This window comes from Haemorhous mexicanus, chromosome 1 (genome assembly GCF_027477595.1).
Source record: "Haemorhous mexicanus isolate bHaeMex1 chromosome 1, bHaeMex1.pri, whole genome shotgun sequence".
NCBI lineage: Eukaryota > Metazoa > Chordata > Aves > Passeriformes > Fringillidae > Haemorhous > Haemorhous mexicanus.
Genome location: NC_082341.1, coordinates 155,814,957 through 155,841,561, shown reverse-complemented (window position 1 = coordinate 155,841,561; position 26,605 = coordinate 155,814,957). Strand labels below are relative to the sequence as shown.

The 26,605-nt window shown below is 47.9% G+C and overlaps 1 protein-coding gene across 1 annotated transcript in view; it reads right to left on the bottom strand.

Moving 5' to 3' along the window:
* Positions 1 to 25,825, bottom strand: part of ADGRB1 (adhesion G protein-coupled receptor B1) — a 203,952-nt gene extending 178,127 nt beyond the window's left edge. The window contains 2 exon segments of the mRNA XM_059867849.1: positions 15,175 to 15,188; positions 25,022 to 25,825. Of these exon segments, the coding sequence (XP_059723832.1) occupies positions 15,175 to 15,188; positions 25,022 to 25,729 (722 nt within the window). The 5' untranslated portion in view covers positions 25,730 to 25,825.
* Positions 25,826 to 26,605: the final 780 nt, after the last annotated feature.

The window sequence follows — 26,605 nt, the reverse complement described above, 5'->3', positions numbered from 1 at the left end:
CACACTCTGGGATGCATAAATAACCTCTCCTCTGCCGACAGCACATGGGAAATGGGCTGGGCTTTCACTGAGGTTAAGATTCCCCCCCCCCCCCCCTCTGTCTTAAAGGAATCTTTATCTCCGCGCAGCTATTCTGTAACATGCCTCTGTTTGGTAGCAAAAGAACTATTTAAATGCAAATGTTGACTTTTTGCCAGGGGCTGGAGGGAAAATACTTGTCTAATGATGTCCTTCCAAAAGTACAACTGGTGCTGTTTGTAAAGGAATTGCATCAGGAGGAGTTGGGACTTTGGTTCCTTGCACTCCTAAACACCTCTGCCCGTACTGACTTCTACCCCTTGAAGTCATTGCCAGGAAAAAAAAAATAAAATAACCTAAATATATGAATATTTATAAAACATATACTAAAATCAAAGCAGTCTTTTGATGAAATTTCCTCTTCCTTTGCCCAGCCTTCTGAAGATGAAGGAATTGGGATCACTTCATGCTCACTCAAGTTTGAGATGTTTGGATTTTGTTTTCTTTTCTCCTCTGTCTTGGGTCTGATTTTTCAGACATTGAATATCAGGGGGACAGGGTCTGCAAGGTGACTTTTGGGCTGGGGCCCACTTGAAAGAGAAAGAGGAGATTCAGACTCTGAAAGGGAGAGGGAAAGAAGACCTGGAGAGAAGAAGAAATGGAAAGGATGCCTGGAGCAGGGTGATTAATTTTGGCAGGGATAAACCAATCATCACTGTTTTGTACCATTTTCCTCTGCTGATTTCTGATTTAAAGCCAAAATTAGCCAGACCTTCCAGACTTGCTTGCAAATAAAACAGCCCAGAGATGCTGAAAGAAGACCAAAGTTACACAAATAGGGAAAGGGAAGAAAACACAGAATACCCAACCAATATCCTCACTGAAGCACCTTCAGCCAGAGAGAGAATTAAACACATATTGTGGGTTCAACTTTGGGCCATGTCCTCTGCTCCCCATAACCAAGTTTTGTGTAGGAGCAGGAAGGGCTCAGAACAATTGGAGACAGATTTGTGGGATCCATCAGGAGTGGACGGGGCAGCGCCTGGAGACACTAAAGTCTTCCTCAAGCAGAGAATGTTGGTAATGGGTGGATGAGCTGTTAGACCTGTCATACACAGGAGCTGCAGCAGGAGCTGGAAGCTGGGAAAAATCCCAGTGGGATTTATGGGTCTGCCTGTGAGATGCTCTTCATGAGCCACACCAAGGCTTCCCACATCCTTCCTCATCCTTCCCCCTCCTTCCCCTCTCACAGCTCAGCTCTGCAGGCTGATGAGCTCCAGCCTGTGCGATTTGATGTAGTTCAGTTGCCAAGGAGACAACGATCTGCAAAGGGGAACCTTTGTGGCATCCGGGGGAGGAGAATCGATGCAGATCTTTCAGGGCTTGAGGATGGTCCCAGGCCCAGAGCTCAGGAGCAGGGAAGCAATTGTCCTGGTCCTCCTGAGATATCCCGGGCAGGCTGTAGGCTAGAGGACCTCCAAAATATCATCTCGAATGAGATCAGTCAGTCTGTGGGATGAGGAAGAGTCAGTCTGTCCTTAAAGCCTGTCCTTACCACCAGGTAGACTGTTCAGCTGGGACACTGGAGATGAGAAATGGTCTCTTTGTCTAACCTCACCTTACATCTCAATGAACCCAGTGGGAAAATAAGGATCACCTAAAGCTCCTTCAGTTGAGAAGAGCTGGAATTGAGATTTCAATCATTCTGCTTAGATCAGGGCTAGATTTTCAGAGTGGGGTAGTAAAATTTGGCAACCTCCTGCCAGTGTCCTGGCCTTCCTTTTTCCTTACCCTCCAAAACCAAGGGGTTGTCACCCTGCCCTGACATTTACCCAAAGTCAGGTGGAGTTTAGGTGCAGCAGGAAGGGTGCATTGCTTTGGAGGTCAAAAGAGACACATCTCTAAAAACAGGGATTGTGAAGGATAATAAACCCCCTTAGCTGGAGCAGTGCTGCTCTGGCTGTTCCTGACTGGTCCTGAGCAATCACTTCAAGTACTGACACAGCATCATCCCAGCTGGGACTGGGAAAAGCTCCTTCCAACAGGCATTCCCTCCCAGTCCCCACCTCCCCACCTGATGATCAAGCCATGACCATGAAGGATGAGTGCTGAGGGATCTCACTAACTAGAGAAAAGCTGTTTAGTGAGTGTCTGAAGAACAGGGTTAAAACCCAGGAACTCAGAGGATGATCCTTCCTCCAGCAGCTGGGGAAGAGTGAAAATAGAATTCAGTTCTGTATATTCTCCTCGCCTGGGGAAGACTCCGTAGCTGAGTTGTCAGGTTAAATCTCTTCCCAACACGGATCCTGCAAATAACTCCTTTGTTCCTTTTTCAGTTCAGCAGCTCAAACTCCAAGGCAGTGACAGTCTCCTGCAAGGATTTCATGGGAGAGGAGGGAGGCTCCTCCCGTGTCAGCTTTGAGATGTTCTCTGCATGAAGGAGGCTGTGAAAAAAGCACTCGAGATGTGGTGACCCCACAGTGAGCACCTGAGTTGGGAGGAACCTTAAAGACCATCTAATTCCTCTTAAAGACCATGTAATTCATGGACAGGGGCACCTTCCACCAGCCCAGGTTGCTCAGAGCCCCATCTAGCCTGGGGAATTTTTTTGTAATCCCAAACACCTACAAGACACAGGAATAAACCTGGATGTGGTAGCTCTTTCATTGGTTTTGGAGAACAGATTATTAGGGCTGGACTGGGTAAGGATTAGGGGTGGGTTGAGTAGCTCCTGCCTAGGGATGGATGAGCCAGTCCCAAGGTGGTTCTGGTTCTTGAGTCTTGATGCAACAAATTAAAAAGGATGGTCATCAGTGTTACAGAACATTTCAGACTAGTCTGGGGACAGATTTGTTCAGCCAGATTTTTGCATCCCCACCCTGTCTGGGCAACAGCAGGAGCTAATTTTGGAGGGCAAAGAGGGAACATGGAATGCAGACCTGCAGTTGTCATGACAGGAATCTGTGGGAATGATGCACATTTTCAGCTGGAACTGGTGCTATTTCTCTGTGCATCAGTTTACAGGAACATCGTTCAGGCTGGGTACATGTGGGAAGGATAAGTCATTCCCTGTCTAGCGAGACCTCCAACTCACCCAGCCTGGAACACCCACAGGCCCTCTCCAGGCTACCCTGGGCTCCATCTGCACTGTAACTTTCAGGTAGAAGTTCTAAACCACTTCCCAAGTCCCCAGCCAGCAGAGAATCATGGAATCCTAGCATGGTTTGGGTTGGAAGAGATGTTAATCTTGTTCCAACCCACCTTCCGCTATCCCAGGGTGCTCCAAGTTCTGTTCAACCTGGCCTTGAACACTTCCAGGGATGGGGCAGCCCCAACTTCTCTGGGCAACCTGTGCCAGGGCCTCCCCACCCTCACAGGGAAGAATTTCTTCTCAACATCCAATTTAAACCTGCCCTCCTTTGTCTTAAGGCCATTCCCCCTTCTCCTGTCACTACATGCCCTTAAACAAACAAACAAATATCCTGAAACAACACCATTGGTGGGGCTTAAAAATCTACAAATGGAAGAGCTACCGAGACCTCAGAAGCTGAACAAGAGTTTGGTAAGTAATGAATAACATAAATTATTTTTCCTGTACTTCGTTTTCCCATGGCTCACGGAGCAGCCGCACAACACAGCTGTGCTGGAAGAAGGAATATAAAGGTTATTTTACTCAGCACCAAAGTGCAGCTGATTCTGGTGTAGAACATCCCAGTTTCCATCTGACAGTGGTTTTGAGAAAGCCAGGCTCCAGCAGTCATTGTTCCAGAACTTTCACACCCCAGGCAAGCAGGATCTCCAGGCTGAAGATGCTTTTCCAGCACCTCTGTGATAGGATCTCACTCAGGAACAGGAAAAATGAAACAAAACAAACACACATAAACCCCTCACAAAATCCAGTGACAGCAGAGCAGCAGAGCCAAGACCTCAGCACAGAGCAGAGCAAAGAAGATTCATCAGGGCATTTGATGGAAAGAGTTCCCTAAAACTCTTTTTCTTAGAATATCTAAGTTGTTTTTTGACCCAAAGACAAATTTTTCATGGAAGCATCTGGGTTTTTCTGTGTTGTTAAATAAAAGGGGCAAAATCTTTTAACAGAACTCAATATTCTGTGTGGGACATTCCTGCTAGACCCATTTTGAGGGGGAGCAGGCAGACAAGAACTGGAAGTGTGTCACTGCTGGGGGAGTTAGGAGGAAATTTTTAAAGGGTTTGGATAAATAAAAGGGCATGAAATTTAAGACAAAACTCTTCAAGTGGGTGAAAATATCCTCCCATGTCTAATTAGGAATTAGAAGAAGGTTCAAAAGGAAATGAAAGATCTGTGATGTGAATCATAGAATGAAAGTTCTGTGATGTGAATCATAGAATCATGGAATGGCTTGGGCTGGAAGGGACCTTAAAGACCATCTCATCTGGTTTGGAAGGAACCTTGATTATCACCTAATTCCAACCCTCCTGCCATGGGCAGGGACACCTTCCACTGTCCCAGATTGCTCCAAGACCTGTCCAACCTGGTTTTGGACACTTCCAGGAATGGGTCAGCCACAGCTTCTCTGGGAAACCTGGGTCAGGACCTCACCATCCTCACACGGAAGAATTTCTTCCAAATACCCATCTGAGGGTCTGGAAAGAAAAGAAGGAGTTCTTGCAGTTGGGCTCCAGGGAATGAGTCAGTAAAAACTCAAGCTTGTGGTACACCCCAAGGCAGAGTGGCAGCAGAATTCTTCCCTGATCCTCTTGCCCTCTGCAGGTTTAGGGGACACTTCCATTAGTCCTGGATGGGAGTAGGCATGTCTGGATAGGTGGGAATTGCAAGGAAAAAAAGAAAGAAAAGAAAGGGAGGAAAGCAGCCTTGACCACAAGTGATAGGACAAGGCAAAATGGCTTCCAGCTGAACTAGGGAAAGTTCAGGTTGGGTAACAAGAAAAATTTCTTGACTTAAACAGTGGCTGAACATTAGAGCAGCCTGCCCAGGGGAGTGGTGGAGCCACCATCCCTGGGAGTGTTGAAAAACTGAGTAGACCTAGGACTTTGCCATATGGTTTAGTAGGCAAGACGGTGATTGGTTGAAAGTTGGATTTGATGATCTTGGAGCCTTTTCCAGCATTAATGATTCAATGATGGAAGGAAGTGGCAGAAGTGGCGGAAGGAAGTGGCGGAAGGAAGGAAGGAAGTGGCAGAAGGAAGGAAGTGGCGGAAGGAAGGAAGGAAGTGGCGGAAGGAAGGAAGGAAGGAAGGAATTGGTGAAAGTGGCGGAAGTGGCGGAAGTGGCGGAAGTGGCGGAAGTGGCGGAAGTGGCGGAAGTGGCGGAAGGAAGGAAGGAAGGAAGGAAGGAAGGAAGGAAGGAAGGAAGGAAGGAAGGAAGGAAGGAAGGAAGGGATTGCTTTTTCCTAATAACCTCTCTCTGAAAGCTTTAAAGATATTTAAATCTTTTATTCATGTGGGGAAACTGAGGCACAAAGACATGACATTTTTTGCTCAAAGACATGCTGGCCACCTGTGAGCAGAGACCAGAAGTCCCTTTCCTCTGTTATGTGAGAGCAGGGAGAGTCACTTGACGGGCATAAAATCAATGCAGGAAGGGGTGAATGGAAGGGGTTGGACACCACATCCCATCAGCAGCAGCCTTGGAGAGGCTGCATTTGCAGAGCCCTGGCTCCAGAGCTCAGCTCCTGGTGGTTGAGTCTCCCAGAGTGAGAGCAACATCTGCTCAGCAGAGCAGGGCACAGCCGAGCAGAAAAAAAGGTCAACTGCTTCCTCCCCCCTGCTCCCCTCCAGGTTGGAAGCAGGGAGAGCTCTCCACCACAGCACTGTGGATGTTCCCTGGGCTCCTCACCCCCCTGATAATTATCCCACCAGGCCATGCGAGAGCAGCAAAGCTCCCCTGGGGCCAGCACATCGTGGGGGGAAGCAAAGCAGAGGAAAAGCCGCGTGCTCGCGGCTGCCCTGGCTCCTGGAGAGGAAGAAACCCAACCAGCCAGTCCCTTCCCCGTGACCTGAGCTCACCCCTGGGTCCAGGGAACCTTATGGGCTGTGACATAGGACGAGGCTTGCAGGATGGGATTGTGTCTTCCTGAAATGCGGAGTGCTGAAGGGGACACGGCGTAGGTTTGGAATCGTCGCGGGGGTCTGGGAGTTCTTCCTGCTGCCTTGATTCAATGTGACAAACTCATTTCTTCTGCAGCGTGGCTGCATTTAACCAAATGGCAACTTCTGTCCTGGGCTGAGATGTGGCATTTGGGAGGGCAGAGCTGTGGCATTTTGGAGGGCACAGTTGTCTCTCCCAGTGAGGCCCCACAACCACATTGACCTAAGTCAGCCGTGGTAAATGCTCCATCCCTTCCTGCTGTCCCCAAACTTTATGGAGAGACCCCAGAGATGAACACACAGCTTCAGACATGGCTTTAATCCTCTAACCCAGCAGCCCAGACCCTTTTTATCCCCTCTGCCTCCTTGCACCCACTGGAAATCATCTGGATCTGCAGAACTCTGCTGTGCATGCATCACCTGCCCTTCTCCTGCATCTCCATGCTTTGGGGAGCTATGCCCACAGGAACATGGAAATTCTAACAATTTGGGTTGGGAAGACCTTAAAGATCACCTCATTCCACCACCTTCTGCTCAACCAGGTTGCTCCAAGCCCTGTCCAACCTGGCCTTGGACACTTCCCAGGATGGGGCAGCCACAGCTTCTCTGGGCACCCTGTGCCAGGTGAAGTGTCACCCTGTGCCACCTTCACAGTAAAGGAATTCATCCTCTGGAGCACTTACAAAGATGGAAACACTGGTATTCATCTCTAAATAGCCTCCAAATCCCAACCTCTTCCAGAAACCTGATCCAGCTGGTCACAGACCAAGCATCCAGCTGCCAAGCGCAGCTCCTTGAAGTCCACTCAGGTTTGGGGCCAGGTCACTCTCGCTCATTCAGAATATCTGAATGATAAAACATCCTGGACAAACACCCCGCTCCACCCACCCCCCACATCCCCTGCTTCCAGCAGGATCCAGGGCGTCCAACACTGATCAGCAACAGGAGCAAAACCCTTTCTTTTACTGCTCCAAGGTAGTCAAGAGCACCACACCAGGGACAGATTTGAGCCCTGCAGGGAAGAAAACATCGCTTTACCCCCTGAGAGAAGGGAGAGCTTTGCTTTCAGAGGAGCAAATGCCATCTGTTCCCATCGCCCACAGATCCGGCCATGCTGCGCGGCTGCGTCACCGCTCCGCCGAGCACAAGGCATCAGAGACAGGCTCCAGCAGCCTAAGGAATGCTTAACCCTCCTCCATCCTGGCCAGGAGGGTGCTGCCAGGACAAAACCAGGCCATGAACACCATCACACCCAAGCTGGCACAATGTAGGGCTGGCACTGCCCAAAAGGTGCCCCAAGAAGTTGCTCCAAACGTCCCTGGTGATGCTGCATCCAAGCAGGGAAATCTGGAAAACTCAGGAGGGAGGACTAGGGAACACAGAGAACTGCAAAGCAGAGGGAAGACAGCCAGGTTTGGCTCATTGCTTCTGGCCTTGGAGCACCCTGGTGCTGCCAGGAAATCCCTTTCACACCCTCAGGAGGGGGCCTTCAGCAGCAAAAGAGCAGGGAAGCTCCTTTGGGATGGAAACCACCTCTACCAGAGAGACCTGAAGTAAACAGGGCAGAGGAAAACCTGATTCCTGTGCTTCCTCCTCCAGCTGAAACCTGCTTTGTTCAGAGGGCTCCTGTATCCCTGTTTAATGATCTGCTCTGCATTTACATTTAATTAGAGGAATGAAAGAGCCAATTAACAAGATCTACACTGAATGCAAACAAAAGGGATGGCTGGTGACTCAGCTGCAGGGGCAGAGCCAAGGGCTGGGGCTTTGCAGGCAGCTTAACCAGACCTCAGGGCAGGCTGTGGCCAGGAGGCACCATCCTTGTGCCTCCTTTCTGACATTTCAGGGGTTGCTCCATGCTTTGAGCCCCCTCATGGATCCAAATTCAAACTCATCCCTGTTTCTCTCCCTTGCAGTTTGTTTTCATCTGGGTAATGAGCAGAGTCACTCACCACACATTGTAATATTGCTGATGTGGGGGAGGCCAAGACCTTGCTCAGAGAAAGGAGGGGAGGCCAAAGCACCCCTGTCAGGATGATTTTGGCTCACTAGGGTCTCAAAAATTCCCCAGAGGATACAACTCCCTGTGCACAGCTGCTGTGAGGGCTTTAACTTGCACCCTTGGAATTTATCCTGCATCACCCCTCCTGTGACAGCACAGCTGCTTGTGGGTCCTCACAGCCAATCAGACCAAGTAAGTGTTTTTAAAAATCTTATTTTTTTGTTTTTTAAGCTACACCAGTTCCCTATCCAATGTGGCAGGTGGTGGTTGCTGAGGAAGGAAGGAGAGGCTTGGTGCTCTGGGCTGTGTGAGCTGGTCCCAGCCCTTCCTGCAGTGTGAAATTCATGTGCAATGAAGCTGAAAATGCTGCCAGTGCTGTTCCAAACTGAGAGTGAACAGAACCAGGTGTGTCAGCACAAGCTCCACCTTCTCACAGGGTTGGATCTCATTAATCCCAGATGAAGAAACATCTCCTCTGTCCTGCTGTGAGCCAGAGCTCATCACTGAGCCCAGCTCCAAATTAGGCATGGAAAGGTGTGGGTAAGGAAGATCCCAGATGGAATCCTGGTAATAAGAGGTCAGGCTTGAAAGGAAGGGAGCAACAAGAGGGTAGGGAACACAACCCCCAGGTAGGACCTGAGGATGATCAGGAAGAGGAGGCAGGCAGGAGAATAACCTGAAGGTTTGCTGAGGGTGATGTGAGAGCAAATCTCAGCAACCATGAAAGGGGAAACCTCCTGAAGGTTTAGACTTACTGAGAGCCTCTTTTCCATTTTAATTATTGATTTCTTTGTTTGCTTTAGTGCTGTGGAAAGGTAAGGCCTCAGCAGTGGAGGAATACTGTGGCATGCACAGGCTTTAGCAACATTCTGCTGGCAGTGCTCTTGGGCTCCAGCCCTTAGGGATTGATCCCACAGGAAAACCTCTCTTGGAAAGGGGATGGAGAGGAGCCAGCAAGGTCAGGTGGTACTCCGTTTCACCCCAAAGATAATAATTTCAGTTAGAACCAGTGCAAAGTTATGCTCAGACTGAGACGTCACCTGTAACCACTCCTCATCCTCCTCCTCCCCTATCCAGTCTCCTTGCTAAAGATCCTGACTCCTTCCCTCTGAGGCTTATTTTGGGATAGATCAGGGCCTGCCCTCACACCCACCACCCACCTCCTGGAGCAGCTCTTTGTTGGCTCAGAGGGGAGCTCAGGGTGACTTGCTGAGGAGTGAACGTCTCCTCTGGGGCCAGCTGGAGTTACTCACTGCCTCACACGGGCCCTGAGAGCTGAGTTCCTCTGCTGCTCAGTCAGTCAGCTCAAATCAGAGCTGAGAGACAGATCTTGTGGCACAAAGAGATCAGCACACCATTTACTGCAGTGGATGTCCCAGATACAGTAATGAGGGTTATGATCAAACTGAGCTTGGAGAATGGCACGTCCTAGGGCAGATGTGCTGGCAAATGAATCCCTGTCATTACCTGATCTGCCCAAAGCTGAGCTGCCCTGCCTCTCACAGTGCTGTCAGTAAGGATTTTTGAGTAGTGAGCAAGAATTTTCAGTCTGGACTCACTCCTCTTAATGGTCTCTCCAGCTCCTTTGTTGAAGCACCTCCAGCTGTGCTGATGTGCAAGTGAGGAGTGTGGATCCATTATCAGAGAACAACCTTGACTTGCCCACGCTTGGCTCACATCCAGAGCAGCAGCAGATGCCCCAGCCTTGACCAGAGCACAAACAAGAACAGTCCAGTGTTCTCACCTCCACAAATGGAGCATCACAGAGGTGACAGCACCTTCAGAAGATGGAATGGAGACTTTTTCCATTAGACAAAATATTATTAACGACCTGCCCACTTCTGTTCTTGCTAACCCTTGGTGTAAAAATCAGAGCCCTTCAGGTGAGCTGAGGAGTGACCCCACCTTTGCACTGAACTCTGGTTCTTTCTTGATTTAGGATGAAAAAATTCAGTATTAGGCAGGCAGCAAATGGAGTAATCAGTGTGATGGATAGAGGCATCCTCGGGGCACAACGTATTTCATCACTGAAGCACTGAAAACCTACACTGGGCCACTAGAGAAGTTTTCTCTGTGCCACCCACCTGCCTCCTTCAATGCTGGACATTCCCTCTTTTTCTTGAATAAATGCCAGGGTGTCATCATTTGTCAGATGATTTTTTTTCCTAAAAGAGAAGCAACTCCATGACCAGACTTTAATCATACCAACCACTGGAGTATTTATTGACTATTAGAACTATTCCCATCCAGACTTGCTAAGAGCCATCATCACAGCTCAGGGAGTGCTGGTGCTCAGCACTGTGCATCTGTTTGCTAAAAGATGCCAATTGCTTTCAAGATCTGAGTCAGAATAAAGGAAGAAAAGAATAGGAGGGGAAAATAACGTGCAAAAATGCCTCGACTTCTTCAAGGTCATGGGCAAATGAAGGATCAGCGCCCAGGCTCTCCTACAAGGTTCTGGACCAGCATCTTTAGACCCCTCCCATCACAAGACTAAGCTAAATTGGGTGCTGAGCCCATGTCACGCACTACAGATGACACACTCCCAAGATAAAACTAATTTCAGCATGCTGCACCATAAGAAAACACCCACGTGGAATGAAGTTTAAACTAACATTATTTTTCTTCTTTTTTTGGCAAGAATACATAAGTGGCAAGACCAGATGTTTCATGAATTCATGCATTCTATCGGCTTGTTTGCCTTCGATAAAAGCAAAACTCCAGAGCAGAAATGTGCAATCAATATTTGGGTTTTTTAGCCCAAAAGTATTGGACAAGGTGGCTGATCCAGGTTTTCCCTCTGTTTTATTTTTACAAAAACATTATCTAAAACAAAAACAAGAAATTCACTTTCCAGGTGCAGCCAAAGATTTTCATCAGCCCCAAACACTCACAGCCCTGAAGGGACCTTGAGCATGGGATCACAGAATGGTTTGAGTTGTGAGGGACCTTAAAAATCACCCAGTTCCAGCACCCTGGCATGGGCAGGGACACCTTCCACTATCCCAAGTTGCTCCAAGCCCTGTCCAACCTGGCCTTGGACACTTCCAGTGATGGGGCAGCCACAGCTTCTCTGGGAATTCCATTCCAGGGCCTCACCACCCTTAAAGCAAAGAATTTCTTCCCAATATCTAATCTAAATCTACTCTCCTCCAACTTAAGGCCATTCCTCCTTGTTCTATCACTACAAGCACTCGTGAAAAGTTCCTCTCCAGCTTTCCTGACAGCCTGGATAATTCCAGGTCTGCCTCCACCTCCTCCTGTCCATCTCTAGATGCAGCCCACTGACCTCTGCCCATGGCAGAACCTGAAGGGATCAATCCCTCCAAGATTCCCATTTATTTACATCCTGCTCCACAATCCTAAGGAGCCCGTGGGTTGGGGAGGCCCCACTGGCTAAATGACCCACGGCTGTCATTTCTGTGTATCCTTCTAATGTTTGTTGAAAAACATATTAAGCTTTTTATTTCTTAGTTGCCTTCAAGAACAAACAACAGGGAAAAAAAAATGTGTTGTGCCTCAGGCACTCTGTTTTATTACCTTATATAGAGTTCATGCAATAAAGCCCATTAATTAAAACATGAATATTTAAAACTGCTTTCAAGAATGGCAGCCTTATCTCACCAGAGGGAATAAGAAAGAAGGGGGGGGGGGAAGGGGAAAAAAATGGTAAAACACAAGAAAGGCAGAAGATAGTTCATTTTGCCAGAGGAGCATTCAATTATTTAATTGTTGAATTAATGCTTTGTCCCCAGGTGACACTGGGTGTTCATTTGCAGAGAGAGGATCTGGATGGAAAAAGGTGGGGAGGGAAGGAGCAGGGGTGAAAGAGAAGACTTGGAGTTTTAATTAAAATGTGAGGTAGACAAAGTTGTCATTTCTGTGAGCGCTGCCTTTCCAAGAGAGGACTTCCTCTGTGGAATGGTCCTCGAAAGCAGAACAGCCACAATTATCCACTGCACTGAGGATTGGGCAGGGAGAAGCAGCTCAGCATCACAGCACCTGCCTTGGAGGGACTCTGCTCCTCAAAAACACACCTGAGGGTCTTGGTGTATTGGGAAACAGCCCCCAAGGTGGGAAATGGAGACAGGAATGGGAAATCTGGGAGCCAGGAGTGTATTTCAAACCCTGCACTGGGCTTGTGCACAGGTACCACACCTGAGCTGGGATGTGGGGAAGGAAGGAGTTGAGCCAAAAGTCTCCAAAACCATAACTCTCCAGTAAAAGCCCCAAAAAACAGTGTGGATGCTGCAGGGGAAGATGCTGCATGACAAACCTCACATCAGGGAGTGGAGAGAGCTTTGAGGAAGAGCTGGGGGTCCCTAGGAAGGGTTCAAACCACCAATCAAGCACAAACTGGACTTAGATCAGAAGCATTGTATGGAACAGGAGAAGTCTGTGCTGTGGAGGGTGGGGCAGAGGGATGCATATCCCACACTCTTTTGGGATCTGGGAACAGCTTTGGCTGAATGCAACCTGAGAGCAAATCCTTCTTTGTCCCCTCAGAACCCCAAACCATGCAGGCTGTCCTTTCCCACCGAGCTCTCAAGCCACTCTGAGGAGCCCTCAGTGTGCTTTGGCTCTGGGGGAGTAACAGCAATTCTGCTTTTGTGGGAAGGATCCCACCAGGATAAACAAAGCCATCTCCTCCTGAAACGCACCAGGAGGCACAGAGAGTCCTCATGGCACATTTTGGGAGAAGCAGGGAAAGGTTGAAGGATGAGTCAGCCTCTTGTTCCTGCAGTGAGTTTGTACACTGCAGGTCTCCAAGGATGCTCTCCATCCATGAGTCTCAGCACTGGGATTTGTTCATGGATGAGTTGAAAGAGACCTTAAAAATAACTTAGTTTCAACCCCCTGACACAGGTGTCCCACTGGATGTATTTGGTTTAGGGTAAATTTGGGAGATAATTTTTAAAGGGTTTTTTTAGAAAAGTAGATTAAGTTTTTCTTTTTTTAATTGGTTCGGGAAAAATATTTATTTTTGGAGAAAAGTGGGAAAAAAATTTTAATAAATAATAAAACAAACAATATTAAACAATAAAATTTTTTGTTGCTTTAAAATAGATTATAAGCTTAGAAAAGTTTTTTTTATGTTATAGTTTGGTTTATTTAGTTTTTTACTAGTCTTTTTGATGTTGGAAATGTTGTGGTTTAGGCTTGGCTTGGTGGGTTACAGGTGTGAGTTGTTGGTGCTTTTTTGGGTGTTTAGTTTAGAGTAGGTTTAAATAGGCTTAAAGAAAAGGAAAAAAAACCCCAAAACTATAGTTTAGGGAACTTTTTTGTTTTAGTTAGCTAAAATTAATTAAAAATAAACGAGAGTTTTGTTTTGTTGTTTGTTTATTTGTAGATAATAATAGTCTAGGAATAGGAATATGGAGGAGTAAGAGTATGTTTGAAAATAAATTGTGTGGTTTTTTTCTTTCTATTTTTGGAATAAGTTCCAAAGGTGCAAAACTTATTGTTTAGTATAAATGGAATAGATGACTGAGGATAAAAGTATTATATAGTTAATTTAGGACATTTTATCCCTTATCTTTATACTAATTTTAAAGGCAAAGGGACACCTTCACCTACCCCAGGTTGCTCCAAGCCCTGCCCAACCTGACCTTGAACATTTCCAGGGTTGGAGCAGCCACAGCTTCTCTGGAAAATTTGAGCCAGGCCTCAGCACCTTCACAGGGAAGAATTCCTTCCTAATATCCAATCTAAACCTGCCCTGCTTAAACTTAGGACCATTCCTCCTTGTCCTGTCACTACATGTTCTTGTAAAAAGTCCCTCTCCAGGTCTCCTGGAGCCTATTTAGGCACTGGAAAGGGCTCTGAGGCCTCCCTGGAGCTTTCTCTTCTCCAGGCTGGACATTCCCAGCTCTCCCAGCCTCACTCCACATTACCCTGTGTGTGCACATCCACACTCCAGACCCAGCTGTGTGCCTGTTCCTCTGGCTCTCTGGACATGCACAAATGGAGAAGTGCCCCAGGGCAGCTCTGTGCTTCATCCATTCCTTCCTCTATCACCTCTTCATTCATTCTATTTTCCTCCTGTGGTATTAAAAGCATTTCTTTGAGTGCCCAGTGCCTGCTCTTGCTCACTGAGAGGAATTCTGATCCAGAGAGAGAAGATACAAGACAAACACTCCTCCAGAAACCTTTGAAGCCTCCAGACCTATTTATGGCATTTCTCCAAAGCCTTCTGTTCATCCAGCCCCTCTCCAGAGAGGAGGACCCACTCCTGCTGGGTGACACACCTCCCAGGACATGTTGGAAACCCCAGATCTCCTCTTGTTCTGCTCCTGGGATTTTTTGTTTGCTTGACATAGATCTCTGTGCTTCCTGCACCCAGCACAGGAGCATCCCCACCCCAGGAGTGGAAGTGCAACCCCAAAGCCAGAATAAGCATGTGGGACCATGAGGGAGAGGTCCCAGGACACCTCATAAAATTCTTTGCCAGGTTTTCTTTCCAGGTAGAACCCCAAGGAAAGGACATTTCTGGGTTTATCTAATTCATACTCCTTCAACCACTATTGGAGGTCAGTCTCACCCCAAGGATGCTCAGTCTATGAAGTTTCTGGTCAGTGTAAGCTCAGCCTGAGTGATCCCACTCACAAAAAAAAATGGCTAATACAGCAGTTAACTGGTTTATCTGACCCACCACTCCATCCAGGCCAGAAATGCTCTTAAGGTAAGTCCAGAAAAAGCCCCAAGAGGGTGCTGGTAGCAGGACAATCCCAAAGGCATTGCTGGAAAATGAGAGTCATGAAGGATTTGGATATGAGCAGGAATGAGAGGGGTTGAGATTATCACAGGAGACTTCGCATGGTAGGAAATTCCATCCTTCCCAGTAATCACAGAGCTCTGCTCTTCAGAAGGGACGGTAGAGTGCCAAGCTGGGGGCCAATCCAGCAGGGTCAGGAGTGAGGGTGGTTGGTCATGGTCTTTAAAGGTTTGGAAAAGCTTCAATTTTTCTCTTCCTCTGCCCTGAAGCCAAAAAAAAGCCAACAAATTGTGCCAAGACCAAACCCACAGTGAACACTCTACCAGGTCCAGTGAGAACAGGCTCAAACGTGACACTGCTGAGCTGGGACAGGACACCAGGGCTGGTGGGAGGAAAGGATGGCACACAGGGGGACACTGCAGGGGAATCTGCTGAGCCAGGAAAGCCATCCCTGCCCTGGCAGCGGGTGGGATCCATCGTGGCTCTCCCACAAGGTCTGTTTTCTCCTTGATGATTCCTCAGCTGCAGTAGGTCCATGGAGGCAGCTGGCTGAACTCCCCAAAGAGGCTTCCTGAGCTCCTCCATGGCCCAAAAGCACAGAAGCATGACAAGCAATCTCCTTAATGACTTCTCTATGGTTACCTGGGGACTCTCCTGGTCCCTGCATCTTTTCTTCTTCATCAAGTGCCCCCCCAGCAACCCAGCCATCCTCCTGAGCAGCTCCTTTGCTGCCTTCTGTTGGCCTTCCTCTTAAAAACATTGCTGATCTCAAGTCATGGCATCACTCCTTGATCCTGCCTGACCCTAAAGAGGATGCTCACAGAGCTGAAGCACCTCTCCTATGAAAACAGGCTGGTAGAGTTGGGGTTTTCTAGCCTAGAGCTCCAGGGAGACCTGGCACAGGTTGTCTAGAGAATTGGTGGATAACCCATCCCCTGGGAGTTTCCAAGGTCAGGCTGGATGGAGCTCTGAGAAATCTGGTCTAGTGGAAAATGTCCCTGCCTGTGGCAGGGGGTTGAAATGTGATGATGATGTTTAAAGTCCCTTCCAAACCAAAGCTTTCCATGATTCTATGAATTCCTGCCAAGCAGGACATTAAAATGAAAAACAAACAATTAAACTGAGCAAACGAAACAAAGGAGAAAGAAAGGGCATGAAAAGGAGAGGATTTTGTGGACAGAAATTGTCATCAGCCAATTCACTGATAATTCTTTAACTGACCCCTGCTAACAGGGAAGAAAACGAGTGTTGAGTGAACCCAGCTGTGAACAGCAGTCCTTGCACATCTTCCTGAGTGTTCTCCTGGGAATGGCCAGTAGCATCTTCCTAAGCACATCCAAAACTGGAATTCTGGTGCAAAAACCCTTCTAATCCAGGTCTGTAGAGATTATTTAGTCCCAGTCCCAGGTTAATGGGCATCAAGAGCAAGCTGGTATCATCCAGCACTACTTCCACCAAGCACTACTGCCCAGAGAACTGGTGGATGTCCCATCCCTGGAAGTGTTCAAAGCCAGGATGAATGGGGCTTGGAGCAACCTGGGATAGTGGAAGGTGTCCCTGTCCATGGCAGAGGGTTGGAAGGAGATAGGCTGAAAATCCTCTCCAGCCCAACCCACTCTGTCATGGACTGGAACTGTTCATGGAGACTGGAGTGGCATCTCCCATCAACAGGACAATCTTGCCTGTGGATATATTCACATGCACCTCACCCCTGACTTTTAGCCTGGTTGGCCAAAGACTTTTGTGGTTGCCTCACAGAGCACTAACTTTAAAGCCCTGAAGCTCAGAGCACACCTGAGCAGCTTCCTTGCCCACCTGAACTTCTTCCTTGCCCACCTGAGATGCTTCCTTGCCCACCTGAGCTCTGGGCTGGGCACCTATGGAGGTCTAATGGCCAATCTGAACCTGTCCTCATCATCCTCATGGCACATGCCCTGAAGTGCCTTTCGTCCTATACCTCTACTTCTGACCAGAGTTGGGAGGAATGGGATTCTAGTGACAGTCTTGGTCACAAGTTCAGTCAAGTTATGGGAAGGAGATACCAAAACTAACTCTCAATTTCATCCAGCAGGCACTTGGGATACAGAGATGCATATGAAGTGCACACAGATGATTGAATAAAGCCTTCCACATGGATGGGTTTAGTCTGGGAGAGCACATGAAACAGGGAAATGTGGTGGAACCACCGTTCGCCTTATCCTAGTCCAACCTCCAGGAGATCCTGAAGCAGAATCTCTGTGTGGTTCTTTTCTGATCAGTCTTGTGGTCTCAGCAAAAGCTGAGGGGCCAAAACCCTGCATCTTTGTCCTTCAGACTCCAGATTTAGGATATGAACCAGAAAAAGAGTGACAGCAGCCCTGCTCCCAGCTGTTTCTCCTGTTTTCAGTGCACTGAATTTCGTCATTTTTCTGTGGTTTGGGAACCTTCAACTCAAATACACCCAAACTCCTGACCCAAACTAATGAGCAGGGAAATGCCAGCTTCCAAATCCCAAAATCTAAACTGCCAGAGACCGGGCATCCTCCTCTTCATCCAAGCAAAGCAAAAAAGCCAGAGACTTGCACCAGTTCCTGCCTCAGGGCACAGGGAAGCATTAGACTCCTCAAAGCGCCCAGGAAACAGCAGGGCAAAGTTGCCAGGGCAGCCCAATTTCTTCAGGAAGCTGGAGCTGCAGCTTTCACAGCCTCCAGGTCCCTTCTTTACAGCTTCTAAACACCGTGCAGCTCCCAAGCCAGTAACTGTTTGTTTAATGACATGGACCACTCAAGACCTATTGAGAGCATTCAGCTTAATGAGGTGTGTGGCAATTATCGCTCTATTGAAACTCGAGCCAGGGAACACAAAGAAATATATTTAAACTCAACAGATCTGCAATTCTGATGTGCTAAAGGACGTCCTTTCCCAGCCTGGCTGTCTCACCCCGTTGAAGGATAAAATATGGGACTTCAGTATCAGATTATTGTCTGCAAGAAGGGAGTGTGCAAAAAGGGAATTCAGCGGCTGGAGGTGACATTGGCAGAGCCACTCCAGAGACACAGAGCTGCTGAATCCTCCCCAGGATGCTTGCTGAGAATCCCAAACCAGGTTTCTAACCTAATTATCCCAAGCTTGCTCCAATACTGTCCTGGGGAATGTGGGATTTGTAGGAGATAGAATCAACACCTGTAGATGTTGTTAAAATTTACTGATTGTAAGAATGGGAAGATGTGGGAAAAGAGATGAGTTACAGAGGTGTTGGTGATGCTCTGGAAGTTTCACTGAACCTGCAGGACAAACAGAAACTCTCCAACAACATTTTTAGTGTTGGAGAATCAAGGCATTATTTTATTCTGGCCAGGATGTGCAACAGAAATAATTTCATCCACATATTGCCTGGGTTGTGCAGAGAAAATCATTCCATCACACATGATCTTTACTAGAGTTTTCCTGTGTTTTATACAGTCAAAGCCCAGAGAAATTCATTGGTTCAATGTCCATTGGTCCCAGTAGGGCAGCTCTTAGTATTTGGGGTCTAGGGAGCTCAGGCACCAAACAGATGAAGGAAACACCTGAAAATCTCTACAGACCCACTTCCTCTTTTAAAAAAAATTCAATTTTTCAGCCTTGCTCCCATTACCTAAATACATCAGGTAATCAAGGTGGGTGGTAAAAAGGGCCAAATATTTAGGCTAAGTGGTGAAAGCGGACAGGAATGGCTCTGTGCACTCTCCCTTTGAGGTGTCAGCACCATCATCCTCATTTTCTCCACTCATAGATGGAATACTACTCTGGAGATGTGATGATTTTGACTCTGGTGTCAGCGTTTCCCTGCACCTTAATTTCACTTTGTACTGCCAAACAAAACATTTTGCAGTGACTGCTATAGAACCTGAATACGAGAGGATGTAAAAAAAATTGAAAATAAAATAAAATAAAATAAAAAAAAGAAAGAGAGAAAAAAGGGAAACTGAAAAGCTGAGCCTTTCACCCGGCTGCCACTCATTAAATTACCCGTAAAAGTCCCCGTCGCAATAATGGGAGTAGTTGCCTGTGAAACTCCCTCGGCAACTGGATGTAAATTCCACCTTTACTCTCCCTGCGACAACAAGGACAACAACGGCGGCACATTGAGCCGGTAATTGCTGATGTTTCTGCATTGTGATCATGTCCACAAGCTGTTGGCTTCACAATGGAACTGATCGCTTTACTTTGCTCCTTTTTCTCCACCCCGTCTCTGTAGGGATGGATCTGCAGGGATGGGTTTAGTGCTGAGAGCAGCCGAGACACGGAATTTCTGCCCTGTCACTTCACAGCGGTGCTTCATTCACGCCTCATTCTCCCTGGGATCCCGTGAAGCACCAGGCGAGGTGTGGGCTGGACATTAGGAAGGGTTTGTTTGCTGAGAGAGTGGTGAAAAATCAGAACAGGCTTTTTGGAGAGGTGGTTGATGTCCCATCCCTGCCAGTGCTGAAGAAGTATTTGGACAATGGCTTTAATTAAACTTTTGGTCAGGCAGTGAGACTAGATAATCATTGCAGGTCCTTTCCAAATGAAAACTATTATTCTATTCTATTCTATTCTATTCTATTCTATTCTATTCTATTCTATTCTATTCTATTCTATTCTATTCTATTCTATTCCATTCCATTCCATTCCATTCCATTCCATTCCATTCCATTCCAAGTGTAAAGTCTTTGATGAGCCCAGAGGAGAACAGTGGGGCAGGCAGGGCTTGTACAGGTCTGTAGAGATCTCAGTGCTTAAACTGAGCCAAAATCCCCCTTTCCAGCCCCCAGGGAGGAATTCTGCACATTTGCCTCATCCATAAAACACCCTGACCACAGGCAAGAGGGACATTCCCAGAAGGAGCTGCCCATATGGCTGCAGTGAGGATTCCCTGCAGGTGACAAAGTGACCTCTTTGCCACGTGCCAGGCTCTAACCAACCTCCTCCTCCAGAAGCTGGGAAGGAATATCAGGTCTTGCTGTCAGGTGCTGAGATATGGAGTTAAGCTGGGGGTACATCAGGTAAAATCCCCAATGATTTCAGCAGTTTACACAAGAAAACTTTACACATGAGGAGAAATCGGTGCTTCCTTTCCCTGTGTTTTGCTGTCCATCTCTCACCACATCCAACCTCTGCTCTCGGGGATGTCCGGGGACACACCCAGGTTGTTATGAGTAAAAAAAAAAGTTATCCATTTTGTTAAAAAAGGTTGCAGAGTTACAAGTTGAGCTGGGAGCTAGTTGCTGGCAGAGGAGAGTTCTTTGTTAGCTTCATGTTGTAACCACCTGCTAGGAGTCGGTCGTTAACTCTCTATTGTTGAGAATTCCCCTTTTTGTCAGCACCACCCTGGTTGATGGCCCTTCTCCAACAGTGAAAGGAGGGGACATCGGGGAGGACATGCAAATAACCTTGAACCCAGAATGCAAAGACAGAAGACCCCCACCACACTTACTGAAAGAACCCCAAAAACAATGATTCAACACAGAATTAGGAGATCGAGGTGATGTCTGGTCATGAGGAACAAAGTCCAGAGCCTGCAAAGATGCTGAGAACCTTTTTTGCCCCTTGCCCTAGCCACGGAGGACAGCTGCTGGAGCCAGGACCCTGGATGGTAAACTGTAAAAGCTAAAAAGGGGTATCTTAGTGCTATTGTGAGAAGGGAACTCTCAGCTCTGCCTACTAGAGGACAATGCTGTGCTTCCTTCCTTCTCTGAGCCACTCCTGGGAGCAGCAGCATCGGGACTGTGGTCGTGTTGGGGTTTCCCACCTGAGCTGATCACTTCTAATAAAGGCCTTGAAAAGGAAAAAGATCTCCTGCCCTATTTATTCACAGGTAGAGATGTGAAGAGCTGGAATGCAGCACACCTTCCTGAGAGGCAGTGAAAATGAACTCACTCAAATCCCCTTGCCATTTGGCTTGCAAATCCAGCACTGAGGCAAAACCAAAGCCAGACACCTTTATGTGCAAGCTCAGCTGCTCCAGCCAGGGGGATTCTGGCTGGAGGGACAGTCCATGTGTCATAAGAACCTGAAGATGTCAAGATAGGTTTGAGATCTGCCCCATGGAAATTACTGACCGCTCTTCATCAATCTCTGGAGCTTTCATGGCCATTAAAGCTCATCTCAAACATAGGAAATAACTTTTCAAGTTATTCCTGCCCTAGGAGAGGTTGGAGATTTGAGGGGAGGGGAGCTGTGCCACACAAGATGATTCCTGCAGCAGGGAGAGTGGGAAGTGATTAATTTCTCTGTCTCTGGTTCCTCTTCCACATTGTAGACCCCACTCAGGACACACTGAGCCACAAATCCAGGCAGCCACAAATCCAAGCTCAGCCCTGCTGAGGAGACCAAAGCATGAAGCAAAACTTCCCAACAACAAGGGATGTTTGGAGAGCGTGTCCTGCAGTGAGAGATTTATGGAGTCCAGCCTACTTAATGCAGCTGAGGTTGAGCAGGAACTTGTTCATGGGCCTCTCCAAACAGAGATCAGACAGTCTGAGACACCTTAATCAATGTGGCAGAAGTGGAAAAGCACCGAAAAGTGGAAGATGAAACACCACTAACAAAACAGAGGTGATGAGCACATGTGAGGAAGGGGGATTTGATTTTGTTCAGAGCAATGGGGACAGCAAAAGAATGGAAAAATTTAGCAGGAAAGGCAGGAAAATCCCCAGCACTTCAGTCTAGCATTACTGTGGTTTCAGTTACACATTCATTATAAAAACCCCTCCAGCCCTGGAGCCACCTGATTGATCAAGAAGCAAATAATATATTTTGAGGGGCGCTTTTAGCCTTGTTTTGCAGTCAGCATCCTGGAGCCCTCCAAGGTAGAGACATGAAGAGCAGAAGGACCAGAGAATGATGTTTATCTTTTTGGGCCACCAAAATGTGACAGCACTGCAATGGTCTTCCAGGAACGCTCACATGGAGACAAGACTAATTAGACATTCATTAAGTGCCTAACTCAGCACAGCACTTAAGCACACATTTAACCTTCTCTCATTACAGGGTCGGATCAACATCCCTGTTAAAGCTCCAGTTCCAATTACAGAATCCAACTCACATTTGGGAGGGCCACCAGCACTTTCAGACTGTGAAGAACCAAAGCCCAGCATTTCAGGAGGTTTTCTCTTCTTCACTCTCCTGTACTTGCCCCCCAAACCTAGTCCAAGAATGTCAGTTTGCATCCCAAAAAAGTGAGTTTACATCCAAACATCAGAACCTACAAACAAATCTCTGCCTTCTTCCAACATTTCCTGAATTAGCCAAGGGAGATCTGATAACGACCAAAAATGGTTTCCATGTTGAATTGTCTTCTCTTGGAAAACATTTCCAGTTCAAGCTGTCCAAGAGTTCAAAGCTGTCTTGCTGATCACCAGAAAAGCTCCACGTGCAGCAAGACCAAAATGTCCAAGGGATAACCTGAGGTATTCTTCTGCAACCCACCACTGCCTGCTGTACCCTCTGCAATGTCTGTGTGGGACAGTGAGTGCAAAGAGAGTCTCACTAAACCTGGGAAGGAAATGTGGAGCAGTTTCTCCTTCCTCCAGACACTGAAGAACAGGTTCTCAACATAAGACAGGGTGACTTTGGCAGAGTTTCTTTGTGAAGTTCCCCAGTAAATGATCGTAAACTTCCCTCTGCACCTGAGCCAGGTGTAAAATCACTGGCCATGAGTGAAAACAGGCTGCCAGTTATGTTTTATTGAGAATCCCTGTAGTTCTGGAGCAATGGGATACTCCTGGAGTGAAGCTTTTCATAGGGATCTCACCCACAGGCCATGAGCCAAAGCACAGCTGTGTCTACTGCAACATCTCATTGTAGATTTGCACCCATCCATTTGCTTTGGAAATACCCAAGGAATAAAAAGGCACATTAAGGGAAGTCAGGTTTCATATTTTAGAATTGTATCTGAGCACCTTGCAATTCATAGAATGGTTTGAGTTGGAAGGGACCACAAAGATCATCTCATTCCAACCCCCTGCCATGGGCAGGGAACCTTCCACATTCCTTCTTGTGCTTTAAAGTCATCAGAGTAGATTAGTACAACTCATACATCTCCGCCTGCTCCAGGATGAAAGTGTTAAGACAGGCCCAGAAACAACAAATGACTCAGAAAGCAGCAGGGAGGGAAAAATAGCAATGATAATAATAATATTTAAAAAAAAAAAAAAAAAAGCTTGTAGGGAAAAAAACCCGCTACAGATACAATTGGAACAGCAATGATTGCAATAACCAGCATCAGCACTTGGAAATCAGGAACCCTATCAAAATATTCCACCCACAAGATGCTGTTAAGGGATTGCTGACTCCCTGTCCAAATTGGATCTCGCCTCCATCTTCCTGATCAAGCCTTTGCATAAATCAAAACAGACACAGTGACAGACAGAGCAGCACATGGAGAGCCCGGGCACCCTGCAAGCATCGTTTCTGTGTGGATGGCATCCCACCAGCCAAGATGATAATTCCCTGTCTCCAGTATGGAGCAGATGTGAGCAGCCAGCAAAAAAAATTATCTGCACTCTACAAATATTTGATACCCAAAAAGGATTTTGATTCAGCCACCCTTGAGCCTCTTTCATATTTACTTTGTGGGAACATTCAGGCACTCGAGCTGGACTAGGAGAGATCCCTACAAAAGCCAATATTAAGCTTGAATGCTTCAGGATTTGCTGAAAATCTTATTTCAAATTTCACCTTTGGTTGCAGTGAGAAAGGTCACACTGCTTGGGTGGAACGCATAAATCACCCAATCAGCAAATTCCAGGCATGACACATGACAGAACTCCGAGAGGCTCCTCAGAGCTGTTCACACAGGAGAAAAGGGCATTGCAAGAAAAAAACCAACCCAAATCTGGAGAGTCTTGTGCTCATGGCCAGGGAGGGAGGCACGATTGAAGAACTAATTTGCAGGATTTATGGTTCGGCTGTGCCTTCATGTATTGATTCACAGACCAGTGAGAAACAAAATCTCCCCCAAAATACACTCAGGAAAGCACGAGTACCTGATCATACCCTGATCTCTCAGCTAATGCCAGGCTGCAGTCTGCAGGAAAACCACTCTGCTCAGCCTGAATCTGTGCCTGGTCACCTCCTGCCTGCTGCAGAAGCAAATCTGGCCTCTTCCCCTCAGCCCTGAGAAATCCCACCCTCAACAGGGGTGGAAAAGCCGGAAAGTATCCCCAAATTCCTAAGCCAGGCAGATGTCAACTTTCTGCTGGTGGCAGAGGACATTTCAGTCCAGCACCTGAAGAAGATGAGACCTTGGGGGGAGGCTCACATGGGGGTCTGAGACTCGCTGACCTGGAGGCTCCATTCCCTGCCACCTGTGTTGCTGTTCAACATCACACCTCTGCTTTACCTAACCTGGGGTGGGAGCTGAGAATAAACACCCCGGAGCAGACCTGACACAGGCAGTAGGAAAAAAGGTTCCACTTTCAGACCTCCCCTGAGTCCCTTCTGCTTGGCAAGGCTGTGTCAGGTCTCTGGAACATAATCAGACTTCAGGATCATCCCACCTTGACTCACAACCTTTTTTCTCATGGCTCTCCCACCTCCCCAGTCCATTTCCATCCCACACCATACTCAAGACCACAATCAAAACCCAGTGAAATATCTGAGGAAGGAGCCCAAGTAACCCCATGCAAGCAGCGTGGTGAATTCTCTTTCTGAAAGCCTCCAGAAGGAAAACGAAGCTGAGAACAAAACGACAGTGCTTTCTGTTGCCATCCCCTTCTGAACCAGACCCAAGAATTAAGTTTTCTCTAGGAATTAAAAGTGGTTGATAGGGCTGCTGAGAGCAGCCCGCCTCGGGAGGTAGCTTGGATCCTGTTTCTTTCTAGGACATCTGTAATTACTTTGGAAAACTGCTCACCCTCAGGTAAGAAGCTCCCTCTCAGCAGCTCAGAGGCTGCAGGAGTAAAACAAGCAATGAACAAGCCCTGAGAACGAATTGCAACAACTCGGGGAATATTTAGGGGCAGCTGATTTGCAATTCCAGTCGCAGGCTCATAAAGAGACTCGTGGGTTACCTGACCTGCCTGTCGATTGGGAAATTAGGTTTTTCATGCCAGGCATCCACAGATACGGACACAGAGGTGACGGGGACAGTGTGAGAGCAGAGCCCAAGCAGCCCTCCCTCCCCAACACCCCCCGACCACCCTCCACTCACCCAGGAACTCCGCTCCGTTGCTGTCCTTGGGGCTGCTCACGCAGTTCTCCAGGTAAATTCCATCCTTGTAGCAATCCTCCTTCTTCCTGGTGAACCCCAGGATCTCGCTGGCCTGATCCAGGACCTCCCCTCCCGAGCAGGAGCACGGGGTCTGCATGATGCCACAGGGGTGGGAGCTGCTGCTGATGGCCAGGCAGGCGTCCAGCCACTTGCAGAGCATCTGGCAGGCGGCTTTGCTGGGGTTCCTGTTGCCCACCACCAGATACTCCACGGAGAAGTCCCTCTCCTGAGCCTTGGTGGGCTTCCACCGCATGGGCCAGGTGTCCACGCCCGGCGGGGCCGTCTGCTTCATCTGCAGGAATTGTTTGTTGGACTGGAGGAAGGCAAAGCGGGTGGAGCCATCGCAGAGCTTCAAGACATCATCAAAGCTCTCCATGCCCAGGTAGGTGCGGGTGGACTCCAGGAAGGAGTCGAACTGGTAGGTGCGGATGTGCTGGTGGTCACATACGCCGGAGGGTTTGAGGATCTTCATGTACAAAGTGTACCTTCGAGGGTCGGGGTTCTGGATAATCCAAGAGCACAGGGAGGAGTTCAACGGGAAGACGGCGAAGGAGGAGAAATACCCAAAGAATTTCCCTTGGACCAAAGTGGTGCAGGGAGTTTGTGCCAGGTCCAGAGCGACCACGGTCCACACAAAGTAGAGTGGCGATACCAAAAGCAGGTTCAGGGCGGATCCAATGCTCCTCATCCTAGGTCTCGGGTCCTCTGGAACTCAAAGTAAATGTCAAGCAGGTGCCAGATCCTGGACATAACAGGGACCAGCTTAGAGGAAAAGCAGAGTTTAAGAGGCTCTGGATCCGAAATCAAGCCGATCCTCCCATGTCTGGATTTGAGCTCCCTCCTGTGGCCATAAACAACACCTGGAAAAAACAGGGAAGGGAAGGAGGAGGGAAGAGAAAGAGAAGAGATTTGGGATTTGGTCGTTTTGGTGCTACTTTGTTGTTGTTGTTGTTTTTATTAACCCTTCACACGGCTGAGAACCCACAGAGCAGCCCCAGTCCTGGCACTTCTCACGGGGGTAAGATGCAGCCCCACAACACCATCCCCAGGTTTGATTTGGGGTGTTCCCATCCCCAGGTTTGATTTGGGGTGTTCCCATCCCCAGGAGGGGCTGAACTCTGACTCACTGAGGGGTGAGCACAGCTGTGACCTGCTTTCCTTTCCAGTGCCCCCTGCCCATGCAGATCCCTCTGCTGAGCAGAGCAGAGCCTTGCCTGTGAATCTGAACCACCTCCCCAAAGAAAACAGGGTTGGTATCTGGGTTAGGGAGGCTCCAGCTCTCTCCATCCCCAGGGAGTTGGTTCAACACAGACTTCAGGCTGCACCTGGGGAGGGTGGGCTGGAGGTCAGCATGGCCAGCTGGGCTCTGCCTCCTCTCTTCCTTCTGTCACTACTTGTTTTTTAATGTGCCTCCTTTTCTCTCTCCCTTCCACCAAAACCGTGCAGGGAAGGGAGTTGTTGCTCAGGAACCCAGCTCTGGTGTAACCCTGAGGCCAGACAGGATAATGGATGGCGCTGTACACCCACTACAGGAGACAAAGAGGACAATAAAGACATATTTTAT